This window comes from Pipistrellus hanaki (genome assembly GCF_964339955.1).
Source record: "Pipistrellus hanaki genome assembly, chromosome: 9".
Classification (NCBI taxonomy): Eukaryota; Metazoa; Chordata; class Mammalia; order Chiroptera; family Vespertilionidae; genus Pipistrellus; species Pipistrellus hanaki.
Genome location: NC_140511.1, coordinates 39,042,205 through 39,057,002, shown reverse-complemented (window position 1 = coordinate 39,057,002; position 14,798 = coordinate 39,042,205). Strand labels below are relative to the sequence as shown.

At 47.2% G+C, this 14,798-nt stretch overlaps 1 protein-coding gene across 7 annotated transcripts in view; it reads right to left on the bottom strand.

Annotated features, from left to right (window-relative positions):
• TENM4 (teneurin transmembrane protein 4) overlaps positions 1–14,798 on the bottom strand; it is a 695,703-nt gene that overhangs the window by 107,049 nt on the left and 573,856 nt on the right. For all 7 annotated transcript variants that reach the window (XM_084894429.1, XM_084894427.1, XM_084894432.1 and 4 more), the window contains one exon: positions 5,092–5,277. In XM_084894429.1, the coding sequence (XP_084750555.1) occupies positions 5,092–5,277 (186 nt within the window). The remainder of the gene's footprint in view (positions 1–5,091; positions 5,278–14,798) is intronic.

The window sequence follows — 14,798 nt, the reverse complement described above, 5'->3', positions numbered from 1 at the left end:
TCTTGTGCTCTTACATTCCTATCATTATGCAAGAAGCTGAGGACAGTGGAGGCACACAGCTGTTTATGACAGACTCTGAGCTTTCGCGTGAGGTTGATCTGGACTTTTTCTAAGCATCTCTATGACCTTCCAACATGAAAACTTCTTGACTTGCCTGTACCAACAGAAGTTTCTCTGAGGATAATCCCAAGAAGCTTCAGGGTCCCCCAATCCGAGGTTATGGAGAACGTGGCCAGAGGCTTTTTACTCTTCTTCCTCAGGAGCCTCAATGGCTTGAATAGTTGTATCATAGGAACACATTAGGCCAGATTAAACAAGGCTCATTACAGCAGGGCATGCCTGGGGTGGCTATAATCACCTAAATTTCTTTCAGATGAATGGCAAACCATCAAAGTCATGTTCCTGTTAAGGTGTTGGACACATTAATACTCTTCCTTGTTTGGGTGGTCAATGAGTAAGTGGCCAAAGGCATCATCCTGACAGGAACTCACAAGGCCCACTAACTTTCCTCGCTTCCCAACCCTACCACGTGTGTGCTAACATCTCCCAGAACCATCAACTGCTCCCATAACGTGGTATAGATCCCTGTCCATTTTCTCTTCCTCTTTGTCAGCGAATCTGTCCTGTCAGGTCACAGGCCATGTCGTGAGAGAATGCTTTGAGGAGAGATATGCATAGGGCCATCACACAGGCCCCCATGCCTCGTGAGCAACTTGAGACTTCTTAGTGAGGACTGTCTATTTACACAATGAAGAAAAAAAACAAAACCCCACTCTGAGAGCTACCATTTGAAAGTGGACAAAGAACTCCAGACGTTTTTATGGCCTTACTTTATAATTTCTCTTCATCTGGCTTTGCTCACTGTAGCAATTGCATCATCAGAGTATTATTTTGATCTTTACTCCCAGAGGAGAATTTGTTTAAGAATCAAGACGTATGTGATTGGACAGCTCTCCTGAAGCCCAGTAAATAATTCTGTATATCTGGCATCTTGAATAATCACAGCTTTGGGGTCAAGGTTGGAATTTCACCAATGTAATCAGAAGCTGGCATTTCCCACATGTGTTTTGAGACTTTATAGACAGGGGCACTGAAGTGAATAAAATAGTTATCAGAGAAGTGATCCAAAATGTGAACAGTGCTTTCAAAGAAAGAAAGAAAAAAACAAAAACAAAAAACTGAACACCTTCTTAAATTTTAACTGTGATTTGCAGCTTTCGCTAAAAAATTGGAGGTCAAGCCCTAGACTTAAGAGAACCATAAAATTTCTGGAAAATATCTCCAAAAACATGCTTCTGGTGACTCTGTGTTGACCACATACTTGAAAAAATAGATAGAAATCAATCCATCTTACCTTAACTTCTGAGCTAGGAAAACTGGGTTCCATTTACGCCAGCGATTTTCAACCAGTGGCCACAAGAATTTTTAAAACAAGCAATTTTTGACTATTTTAGTTAGGAGCACTGACTTCCCTTAGATTGTCAAATTAAAAAAACGACAACAGCCAACACAACAATAGCTGCCCAATGTGAATAGAACAGAATTATACCTTTTTTTTTTTTTTTTTTTTTTTTGTCAGATCAGCAAAAAAATGTTTTTTGGTGTGCTGCAGAATTTTAGTGATTTGTTTATGTGTGCCATGAGATGAAAAAGGTTGAAAACCCCTGATATATATACAAGTGGGAGCATTAGTAATGAGTAAGAGCAAAAATAGGAAATTCCTTTTTATTTGTTGGATATTTTCAGGAGCAGGTAGTTCAGATCCAGGCTGACTGATGGGTGTGCTGTGCTGAGGGCACCAGGAGGCCTTTGATTCACAGAGGGAGACACAGAAGCCCCCACTGACCATGTGGTCTGTCTGACCTTTCTTGAAGATGCAGAGACAGATAATTCTTAAGGAATTAGAATCCAATGTGACATATTCTTGCTTTTTAACCAAAAAAACCCCCACAACTGCCTGTTAAAGAGTATGTCACTGTCAAATTCCCTTTTATTCTAAAAACCAACCTCTATGCTAAAAGATGGAGCAAAACCACCAAAGGAACTATTCAATTCCAAGGTTAGTAATCTGCTCTGGGAAATATCACTGGGGTAAAAGGTCCTGATGCTGGGGACTTGGCCATGAGAAGCTCAGACCGGCTTATTTGTCTGCACTGCCAGCTGTTGAAAGCAATCAAGTCCCGCTTCCTTTCCTGTTTAGAGAGGGCGGCGGTGCAGATAAACAGGCCCTCCTCGCCTCTGCCTTCCCTGCGTGGAAATCTCCCAGTCAGTGTTGTGAATCCTGGCTCTCTCCCTGGCGTGGGACATAAATATACTCCGGCATCAGAGCTAGAGAGAGTAGAATGACCTTCTGTTTAAGAATCTGGTAACAAGAGAAAATGTAACACTTGAATTTCTGACTTTTCACATCAGTATTTTTTTTTAATTTTCTTTTCCTAAATGATCCTCACAGGGAGCTGAAGTTCCCTGGAAATACAAGAAAGGGCTTCTTGTTACTGTCCAAGTTTAAAAAGGGCTTTCTCCTTCTTGTTTCCACTTAAAAAAAGGGGGGTGGGGTGGGTGGGGGACTCCGCTATTGTTTCCCTCCTTCCCATGGCCTGGCCCTGCCCTTCTGTCCCTAAGGCTACGAAGCCTTCCTTCAGCACTGAGGTGCTCCTCTGCTCAGCAGGGATGCAGCTGGCCACAGGCAGAGACCCAAGGGAGCGAGTTGCCATGCGGGAGACGAGACAGGGATGGACAATGCTCACCACACAATGAGAGGTAATGGAATTCCCAGCCAGCGTCCTTTCATCTGAGCCACTATGACTAGCCCATTACTTCTTCAATGTCCTGTGACATTTTTCTGGTATTTATGACTGTCAACCTCCCTCTTGAATCATGCACATTCACCTTGACAGATGTCTTATCTGGAGGGGAAGTCGCATTCGAGATCCCGAGGAGGGATCTGCTCTTAAAGACTGACCACAGGGTGGGCCGGGGAGGTAGAAGGGGGTGGTTTGACTTCTTGGCAGCAAAACAAAGGGGACATTCTTCAGGTCCGGTTGATGAACAGCCATGAGACGAGACGCTAGACGTAGCCCAGCCTGCCCACAAGCGGGTCATGCGTCATCCGTGACTGCACCTGGGGAGAACGTCCCCGAGTCCCTTGTCGTCTGACTCAAATGTGAGGCTTTTATCTTATAAAAGTCGGACATCCATAACTGTTTTGGAACTTGGGAAGGCGAGTGGAGGGCTCCATGAGCAAGCTGGGAAAACAGAAATGTCCTCCCTCTGGGCTCTGATTTTGGTTTTAATGGGGCTGGGCCCCTGGTGGGCTGGGGAGGCTGGAAGGTCAGCTGTCCTTAGTTACGCAGGAAAGGGGAAGCAGACCTGAAGGAAGAGGGCCCGCCAGGAACTTGAGCCCCTTCTCTTTACGGGGGTTCAGGTCCATCACAAGGTAAGATGACACGGACACAAGAAGCCACCCAGAAGCCTCAGCAAGATACGGTGGCATTGTCTGCCATGGAAAAGCAGGGAGGGCAGCCATGGGCTCTGAGTGGCTGATGAGAGTGCAGGCTGGTGGATTAGGTGTGGAACTCTGAGCTAACCCTCATAGGGAGACATGGCCTCTGGGGCGGATATGGGCCTGATGCCTCTGCAGAGAACCGGGCTTTGTCCTGACTGCCGAGCAAGCAGCTGGTGAGCAGCCCCTGCACCGGGGCCCAGAAAACCGAGCCTCCAATTCCTGTTTCACTTCTTAAAAGTGAAGTGACCTTCGGCCTCAGGCCCCGGGAAAATGTGTGCCTTGACGGGGTGAGTGCTAGGAATATGAAATGATGCAGTGAAAGCCTTTAGCACAGCACTTGGCACATTGGAAATATTCAGAATTAGAAGCCATTATTATCAGTAGTATGAATTAGAAGGTATCCTACAGCCGCTTATAAAGAGTGATACTGTGAGGGCAGGGATAGTGAATTTGCATGAATTTCAGGCTATAAAACAAAAGGAATGGAGCCTAAAAGAAACCCCCAAAAACACCATGAGATAAGAGGCAGCTCCATTTGCTCAGAATTCCTTTGTGTCCCCCTCCCCCCCCCCCCCAAAAAAAAAAAAAAAAAGCTTTGGAGCTTGTCTCCCAGTTGCTATAAGACTCAAGAGGTGACTCTCAGAGCAGGAGGGGCACCCAGAGTCCTGCCTCTGGAAGCATGTGCGCACCATCTGACCCAACCCTGCCTTTAAAAAAAACGCAAGAAGTTAAAACACACATCCACAGACCAGTTGATTCAATAAAGAGCTTTTGGTGAGTGTTCATTCCAGATAATAAACCAAGCAAAATGTCTGGCTGTGTTTAAAATCAACAAAACCAGCGGGAAAGGCAGAAAGAAGGGAAGGGAGTGATGGGCTTGTTTTGAAAGCTGCCAGCAGAGCTGCTTTAGCAGGGGCCCTGGTGCCGAGGAGCCCCCCGGGGAGGAGAATGGAGACAAACGCAGACAGGACGGAAGCCCAGGACAGGGGAGGAGGGGTCCCGGGCTAATGGGATGCAGATGTGGCCTGTGGGAAGCTTTCCCCAGGAATCCGGGAATCTTTGGGAGCTCAGGGCTCGGAGGCCAGTGGGTATGAGGGACTCAGAGCTAAGCCCTGTGCCTCTCAACCAGAAGAGTGAATTTGATAATAATGGCAGTATTTATTGCGTGTTTTACAGTGTGCCAGGCTGTTCTAAGCTCTTTCCATTCATTATGACTCCCATTTTTTATAGGTGAGGAAACTGAGGCTCTCAGAGAGTCACTGGGACTTGCCCACAGCTGCTCAGGAGACTCCTCTACCTCCTTCTTGAACCCAGGCTCCTTAACTCAGAGCTACCCTGCATCTGGCCTGGGAAGGGCTCACTAGCAAGGCATGCTGACCAGCTGGGACCTGGGAATGCAGATTGGGGAGGGAGGGAGGTTAGTGTCCAATCGATGTCTAGGAAATGCCAACCATAATGTCACCAGATGAAAGGACGTTTTGCCCAGTTCCCACATGCAGTGGGGTCAGCCCTGGCCCCGAAGTACCCGACAGAGGCACCGTGCAGGCCCGAAAAGAGAAGACACCCCGGCGCCCGGCCCGCCATACCGATGGTGCAGTGCTCGCCGTTCCAGCCAGGGCTGCATTCACACTTGCCGTCCCGGCAGGTCCCGTGCTCGGCGCAGCGAGGGTGGCAGGCCCGCTGGTCGCAGGCCGCCCCCATCCAGCCTTCCTCGCAGCGGCAGGTGCCTCCCACACACACGCCGTGGCCCCCGCAGTCGGCAGCACAGATCTCTGTGGGGAGGAAGAAGAGGGGGCCAGGAGAGGCAGGAGAGGGAGGAGAGAGAGAGAGAGAAAAAAAAAAAGTACTGAGCAAGGTGTTGGCTGGGAACAAGAGTCACACTTGGCTTCTGGGAGCAGTTGGGATTCTGGGGTCTGGGGAAGCTGATCTCTGTGGACAATGACCCTTGGACAAAAACGTTCTCCGGGCTGAAGCCTGCCCGAAACACAGTCTTTGAAAATAGGATGGATGAAAGGGCTCTGCTCTGTTTGCTCCCCCTACTGCCAGCCTGTCCCCACGTCTGTGCTTGCCACTTCAAAGGAGACTGCCCCGCTGAACAGATGGGAGGAAAAGTCAAATTTAATTAAAAACCAGTTGTGTGTGAAAACAGTGAGGATGAGTCTGTGATCGCCAGAGAAGGGTTTGTGGGCGTGTTCTGAGGCCTGTGTTTTGGTCCAGCCTTGACTCTGATAGATGAGGGTAAAAGGAAGGCTGGGACCTGGGCCTCACGTATCGTACTCTAGGCTGGTTTGTGCTTTTGCTGGGTGTATGTTCAGTGCTTTGCCACTGCAATTCCAACCACTGTCTAAATGGCCTTCCAGATACAAAGCAATCAGATAGGGGGCAGTGGGCACTCCACAGTGGGAGTTGTCTGGCCCTTCACCAACACACACATGACCTGATTCACAAGCCCCTGCGGTGTGAGGTCAGCGCAGATTCATGGTCAGCCAGGCAGAGGCTATGGAGGCTCCCAGACACAACTGCTTTTTAAGGACCGGGTTGAGCAACCGGAACCACAATGCCCTCTGCCAGGGCTCTGGTGGAGGGAGACCCTGACTTGATCCTGTGCCTCGTGGCCCAACCATCTTCCAATAAAAAGCCTAGCACCTTTAGGTTCAAATTAAGTTGAGTGACACCTATGTCAAATTGCATTTGCCCATTACCATTCCCTTCTAAGCTACTAATTGTCTAGCTATTTTTAGAAAAGAAAGAAAAGAAAATTATATCATAGAGGCTCAGTTCTTTCTTATAAGTCTACAAGGCAATGGCTAATACGTTCAAGAATTAAAAACAACACGATGAGTTACCATTTATAGTGAGTTCCTGTGCCAGATACCTTGCCAAGCACACTGCCTGAGAAGGGAGATGCTACAGGCAGTGACATACTGGCTTCTCAGATGCCCAGAGGAGAGAAGCCGCTCTGTAAAATGGGTGCAAGAGCCCTGACCTAGAGCCAGACTCAGGAGCTTCTGAGCTGCGTGACCTTCGCCAGGTTCCTTGACTTCTCAAATGTGCTGAGTGTGGGCAGTATTGATGCTGCCTCCTGGGCCTGTGCTGACCCTCAGGGCAGTGATGAGCATGCAGTGACATGGATGACAGAAAGGGCCTGGCAAATGACAAAGGCCACTAACTCAAGAAATGTTTCCCGGGACAGTGAGTTTTTAGACTAGGAGTCCAAGGATCAGGTTTGCAAGTTCTGTGCCTGATCAGCCACTAATCTGCTATGTGACCTTGGGAAGGTTACTTCCCCTCCCTGGGTGTCAGTTTCCTCATCTACTGCTGGGGGACCTGATGGCATTATTCCTTCCGGCTCTAAGGGAACTTTATGTCTACGTTGTAAGTACTCTCCCTGTTATACAGCATCATCTACCCGAGGCTCAGCTCAAGTGTCCCTCCTGCTGTGAGGAGTCCCTGCGATTCATCCTGTCATTGTTCTATTGCTCCTGGCCTTCCCACACTACATGGTAGAGGGGTTTGCTGTTTCTGTGTCTGTCTCAGGGACACCCGAGTCTGGACTGAATTCTTCTAATCAGGTCTAGGCCTGATACCCAACACAAATCTTGGCACAGAACTGACCCTTAATTAAGGTTGTTGGCTAATGGATTAATCTGTGTTTGCCTGGGGCTATAGGTGCCTGAGACTGTAAAACAGATCACAAACACCCTACTCAGCCTGGTGGAAATCAGTCCAGGACTATTTATCTGCTTATCTCTAGTGAGTTGCCCTGAGGGAAACTTTCCAAGTGAAGCAGGGGAGAGGGGGAGCAGTGTCACTCCGTAAAGCAGTCCTCCTGGAACGGGCCTTTCTCAGGATGCCCTTCAAGCTTCTTTCCCTTCTTCGCACACAGACCACAACAACACTCTGCAGGCCCCAGGCCTCCCCAAGTCCTCTTTCGTAGTTCCCATCCCTTCTGTACCTCCCTCCAAGGGCCCTGGCCCCTGGTGACTCTAGAGGCGGAGCCTGCACTCAGGGCTAGAACTTCCTGGGAAGCCAAGAGGGAAGATTGGCTTGGCATCTGTTTGGGTGTACTCAGCACTATTTCACGTGGCAGTTTATGGTGGCAGTAAGGTGGGCCCATAGCCTGGGTGCTTCAGGCAGCAGGGCTTGCGGAATTGATGGGGGTGGAGAGCCGAGGAGGCAGGCTCTCTCCACAACTTGACTTCAGGTCTTAGCCAATAGGTAGTCCAATCCCTTATTAAGCAGGCTGGAAGCAGTGGGGATGAAAGGGTAGTGACTTGTATGCAGATATGGCTCCAAATATTAATTCTGCTAGTGATTCGACTACAAGCAGCCTATCCGATTGCCCGAAGTTTCACTGTCTTCCTCTATAAAATGGGGATGATGATAGCATCCAATTCAGAGGGTACAGAGAACCTATTATATTGATAAATTCATACTGATTTGTTATTCCTCCAATAATATTCCATGCATGCCCACTATGTTCCAGAGACTTGTCTGATGCCAGGAATCCACAAGTCAATAAGTTATGATCCCCTCCCTCCAGAAATCATAGTCCAGGCAAAGCACAGACTGATACTGGCATTCCAAGACTAACCACATAATTTGCAGCCATTACTCACTTTCACACCTTTTTGCTATGTGCAGTGAAGGAAAAGTAGGAATCTTAGGATCAGACAGATTTGGGGTCTACCCATAGCTTTGCCACTTATTGGCTGGGTAACCTGCAAGTTGAAAGTTATGAAATTTGCCTTGCTTTCCATTTCTGTAAAACGGGAATAATAATTCCCACTTCACTCATCTCACAGGGCTGGTGTTAGATCAAACGAGGCAATGTGTGGGAAAGCTGTTTTTTTTTTAATTTTTTTTTTATTTTATTTTATTAATAATGAACACTTATTCAGGTTTTATAGTTTGCAAAGCTGTCCTTCATGGACATGTCTTATTGAATTGTTAAGCAACATTGTGAGAACACCTGGCTGCTATGATGCTACTGAGACCCAGATAGTGCAAGGGAATTCTACAGTCATCTGGTGCTTCTTCCTCATTGGACAATCCTCAGAGCAATGCTGCAAGACAGGCATTTTCCACATAAGGGAACAGAGAGGCAAAGGGACAGCCTTTCCTTTGAGGGAAACTTGGTTCTCAGTACATTTCCCCCATTTTCTGGCCCTGTTGCTTATCCTTTGTGACATCCACATCAGACCCTGGATAGATATGAAATGAAACGAAGTCCTCCACACAGAGTTTCCCAGATGCTAGATCTCACAGTTCTCATCCATAGACCACATGCTCCATTTCCTCGCCAGTTCCTCTAGATGAGCTCTCCTGGCCTGGAACGCCAGTTGCCTGGTGGCCAGGCACCACTCCATCAGCCCTTTACAAGCTGGGTTGTGAGCTCTTTTACATGTTTAAATGGAAGGGGCCTGACCAGGGTGACCCTGATGTTTATGGGATGCTGACAGGCACACAACCTGTCAGTGTCCAGGTTCTCCTCTGCCTAGCGGATGGACCCACTGACATCTCAGAAGCCTGAGATGCTACTTTATCATTTGTCCTCAAGCCATAGGCACTGTTGTTACTATATATAGTCCTTGAAATAAGAAGAATTTACTTTTCCTTCTAGATTCTGCTTTGACATTAAAGCAAACAGAACTTCCCAGAGGGGTGGTGAAAACCTAATAGTATGATGCTAAAGAATGGGCTTTGACAGCTCATAAGCCCTTTACATGACGTATGCGGTACTTTGTGAAATTTGGGTCACCGCTGGTCTCTAGGTCTCCAGTCTCTTCAAATGTAAAGAGGGGATGACACCCATTCTGCAGAGAGCTAGTATAGGAATTACGCTCATTTGTTTAATTTCTTAAATTCTCACTCTAGTGGGCGCTGGAGAGCCAGTGGTGACTATGACAGACAGGGTTCTTTCCTGACCTCAAGGAGCTGGCATCTAGCATGGCAGGCAGACATACGCTCAACCAATTAAACGTGAACATGAATGGAAGGGAAGCTGCTAGCCTAGTGCCATGTGTGATCAATTGTGCCCACACGGTCTTGTAAGAAAGGAAATGAGGTGGAGTGGCAAGTATACCGGACTGAAGTCAGAAGATCAGATGTGAATTCTTGTTTATGCAACACACAGAGTATAGCTGAGCATTTGATAAATGCTGGCTGACTTTCAGCTGATTAACATCAGGGCTTTCTTATTAAATGCTGGAGGGTCAGGGCCAGAGGACTTTTCTGAAGTTCTATGCAGTACACAATCCATAGGGTAGACTTTGGTTCAGATTCTGACCCCCCAATTTCCTTGGGTCCCTGTGGAGCCCTTGAGAGAATGACTTAATCTCTCTGAGCCAATACTTCTTCTACAGGTGGAGGAGGGATAATTGAAGGAAGTACATATTTGTGAAAAGCTCTATGTAAACTATGTTATGTACATGACTGACTGATGGGGACCTAAGACATCCTGTATCAGCACAACTCCTAGTCACCTGGCAGAACAGCATCTTCATGAAGAGCAAAATATTTGCTTTCCTAATAATAGCCTCAAAATTTGGATATTAAGCCATTTCTCTGGTTTCCTAGCATGGATGGAACATCAGCCAAGACCTTCAAAACCCAGTTAGAAGCTATTTGTATTGGTAGCCTAGGCCATCCTCTGGAAAACAGGTGAAAATGCCGCACTGTTCTAAATTCCACATCTATCAAGTTTTTGATTGCACTGTATCAGTCCTTGGAGGTGAACCAGGTTAGGCTCAAAGACTCCTTAGGTTTTTTCCTAGACACTCCCCTTCTCACCCCACTTCTGCCCTGCCTCACCTGTGCACGTCTGTCTCTCTAGACTGGAAGCCCACCTGATGGCAGGCTCTAGCTTTTATTCATTGTGATTCCCTGGCAGCAGGCAGCAGGCCTGGCACAGTATGAGCTTTCAACAAATATTTGTTGAAAGAACAGATGAATTTTAGAAGCTCCATGGAAGAGGTGTTATGTCAGTTGGCTCAATTCTAGCTCATTGACATACTGTGTAAAATTTATTTGGTTAAACATATTCACACAGGCTCAGTCTCCTTTGTGCCTAACCTTCTTAGAAACTCATCTTCTCTGTCCTAGCTGGATTGCTCAGTGGGTAGAGCATTGGCCGGAGGACTGAAGGATCCCAATTCAATTCTGGTCAAGGTATGTACCTGGGTTTCAGGCTCCATCCCTGGCCCTGGTCAGAGGGTGTGCAGGAGGCATACAATCAATCTGTCTTTCTCATATCAATGTTTCTCTCTCTCACCTATCACTCTCTCTAAAAAATCAATGGGAAAAATATCCTCAGGTGAGGATTAAAAAAGAAAGAAAGAAAAGAAACTCATCTTATCCAGTCTTCAACTGAAATCACTGTAAGTTTCAAGTGTCTCAGTCCTTACACCCACATACACATCACCCTTCATGCCAATGTCTGTGTCACTCCTATTCTTTTTCTGTAACGCAGGTGGATACAAGAGGAAGAGGTGAAAAGGGTAGGGGAAGATAGAAGGTTAGCTATTGGTTAATGGTGCCCCAGGCTCCTCTCATTAAATGTTGATTTCATAAGAGCCTGGATGAAGGCCCTATCTTGGGGCAATGGTTTAATTTGTCCTGACTTACTTTACAATCCTGTTCATTAAAATAGCTGGTAAGGGAAGCTGTGCCTTTCCCCTAAAGGGAGAGACTTATATTTTTCTTCTCTGAAAAGATGCTCAAAATTGACATGAGTGGGGGATGGGGGACCTCACCCAAGGATCTGTGCACTTTCCCGCTGAGCAAGGAACAGATCCAGGTGCAGCTATTTTTAAAATTCCAGGGATGTATAAATAGAGGCTTGGTCCAGGGAGACCTCCTGGGAAGCCCTTTAATAAGCCTGTACTTCACACGAATATGGATGGCAGCGAAAAATGTTCTATTTTTCTTAGGATCTGAGGTGCTTAGAGTGACCTTAAGACATTTTAAAAGAGGGTTAAATAATATAAAATGATTTCCACTAAGATGTTTGTTTCATCACTCACTCATCTGAGTTAGTGCACAGCTTGGGGAATTTCTCTGAAATCCTGGTACATTTTAAGTCCAAGCCACACTGCTCAGCATTGGAGGCAAAAAAGGGAGGAAACGTAGAACCATTGTTGGTGGCACACAAGTGTTATCTCATTCAATCTTCGCAACAGTCCTGCAATGGTATTTTCACTGCGTATTGTAGTTGAAGAAAAACAGCTTGAAGAGATTAAGGGTACTTGCTCAAAGATACTTAGAATGAAAGGTCACTAAGATTAACACAGCTATTTGGTCTGTAAATTATGGGACCAGGTTTAAGCAAAATCTCAGATGTAAAATAACGTATCTCCTTGACTGTTAATTATGTATTAGGTCATCATCCTAGCTAACTATAGGATCTCTGAAATGAAAGTCTGAGTCTCCTTCCTCACCCTAACCCAATGTTCTCCATATTAAGTACTTTTCCTTTTGTTTATATGTCTGTTCATCCTCCATCCATCCATTAACCCGGCCATCCATCATGTCATTCAATCACCTCACTAACTGCATGATTTGGGCAAGTGACTTCATCTTTCTGTGCCTCCACTTTCTCTTCTGCAAAGATACAGACACCAACATCTCAGGTTCATGTGAGGTTTAATCTAACACCATGTAATATGCCTGGTATCATGCACTCTTCTACAGAACAAACGCTCACTGTGTGGCAACCATATCACATTTATGTGCTGAAAGGTCCAGGGGAGGGAGGGATTGAAGATACTGGATAGAACAAGGGGATGATGTGAACAACTGAGGTTCCTCTGAATAGCTGGAGGACTGTATCTGGAGCACAAAGAGGGGCAGGCGTGGTGGGTACCTCATCCTCTGGGGAGAGGTATTTAGGCAGAGACCCATGTAAGGGACGGGCTGGGATAAAGGAAAAGCACATAACGAATGCTTCGATGTTCTCAGGGAGGTAGAACTCACTGCTAAGCAGGTTGCAGATAAACAGATGTGGATGTTTGAAAGAACCCCTTGGGAATGAGAGAAATAACTCACAAAACGCAAGAGAACTGCAGCTGGAAGGGCCCAGGAGACCCTAAAGATCATGAGCAGGATGTGACTAGGATCCGGTGCTCAGAAGCCCAGCTCTAATATCAAAGATGGTGAGTGGTTGAGGTGATCCTCGGTTTGCAAGGTGGATGTGGGAGAAAGGCACAGAGATGAAGGAGCTGAAAGAAATGAGCTGGAGGTGAAGGACCCTGGGAACAGGGGAGAAGGAAGGAGAAAGAGGGGAAGCCAGGAGCCAGCTGATGTTGGGCAGGAAGTGGCCTGGTCCTGGCAAGGGGATCTCCTTTAGGCAGGTTTAGGGGTAAGAGACAAAAAGAGGAGAAAAATTTAGAACCATTTTTGTGGTCAGAGCAAAAGAAGGCACCTCAGAGATGCTCTGCATTCTACAGACAGGAACACGAGGGCCCAAGAGAGGAATGCCTTGTCCTTTGCTGCACAGTGACACGCATATCAGTACCTGAGCAAGAAACTGATGGCTATTTTAGGAGATGGGCGTGTATTAGTAAGGGCCCCGCTAGACAAATGGCTAAAAGGGGGTGGGGTGCTCATCACACTCTTTGGTCCCTCCTCTGTGCCTCCAAGGTCTGGGTTATCCTCTACCCCAGTGTTTCCCAAAGTGTGGTACGCATACCCCCAGGGGTACGGGAAGAGTTTGGTGGGGGTATGCATTGCACTGGAGTTTGGTGGGGATATGCACTGCACCGTGCTTAGCTGCTCCTAATACATCCTTTTTTTTTTTTTTTTTTTTTGACGAGGGGTACTCAGCGTTACGAAAATTATAGAAGGGGTACACATATGTCAAAAATTTGGGAAACACTGCTCTACCCCATGCTCAACTCTAAATGTGCTTTGAGTTCTGACTCCAATGCCACCTCCTCCTTGAGGCCTCTTTTTGGTGCCCCTGCTGAGGGGTTTCGCTCCCTGCGCTCCCAGGCTCTCTATGTGGACTTTCCTTTATCAGGGCTGTTAGTGTTACCGCCAAGCCCTGCCATCGTCAGGTTAAGCTCCGCATTCCGCAGTGTCTTGCCGGGAAAATGGATCTGCCGCATTCCCGTAGTGCCAGGTTCCAGTGGTATGAGGCAGGTGCCCGATGGAACTGGTCCAGGCTCTATGATTTTGCCCAGGACAGAGGCCTGGCTTTAAGCTGGCTGGATATTAGAGCCTGCTCTGCTACCTCCCAGCTATGGGAAACAATACTGCACATCTCAGACTCTCATTTGTGTCATTTATGAAATGGTGATAATGACACCTATCTACCAGAACCTTAAAGATGATTTTAAAAATTAACAGGGTGGGCAAAAATAGGTTTATAGTTGTGAGTATGCAAAACACAGAGTTCATAACATTCTTGCAATAATCATAACCTGCGTGTCCTTTTCCACACGAACAATTATAAACCCACTTTTTGCCCACCCTCGTATCGCACACCCATGTGTTAGATGCCCCTAGACTGGGGATTCAGAAACTATATCAAATTATTCCTATCCTCAAGCAACTCAAGTCTTCCAATGCACACATGAGAGCAAATGCCCGGCATACCGTCAATTAATTACAAGTTAACTTTCTCTGCCACAGGCCAGCTATCCCTATGTTTTGAACAAATTGGTTTGCAGAGAGCACCTGCTCTCCTTCCCTCCCTCCCTCCCTCCCAAAAGGGGCAGATGGCTTTTTAGTCTCGGGGCAGGTTTTAGGAAGAAGCCAGAAGGGGAGGAAGGTACAGGCAAGGAGCCTCCGACTTCCTCCCAGTAATTAGTCTCCTTTTGACACTGAGGCCAAACCCAAGCCACTCTCCTAAGCTTTTCAACTTCCCTCCCTGCCTCTGCTCCACGGCTCTGACCCACGGATCGGATCAGATCGAGATGGCAGCCAGCTAATGAGCCTTGGAAACTGTGTGGCCTTTCACCTCACTTAAGGAGCTAGGGAGGCTTTCAACCTAAGCAGAAGAGTGGATTCGGTGTGTCAGTGCCTAGTGGTCTCCTCACCTTCCCCCAGGACCAGCGTTTTGAAGCACCCCACTCAGAAGCAGTAACAGCCACTGCTGTTCATCTTAATTGGAGGGCATTGGGCTTCCTGCCTAGAGGTGTTCAGGCGTGGCTTGGAGGAGGCCTTCAAATAGGGTCTGACTTTACTGAAGGATAACAAGCTAGCCAAGGGCCGGTGAGCAGAGAAACCGAAGAATGTAACTGAGATGTGTACGTTCAGCCAGGGCTGGACCACTATCCAAACCCCAGGAAAG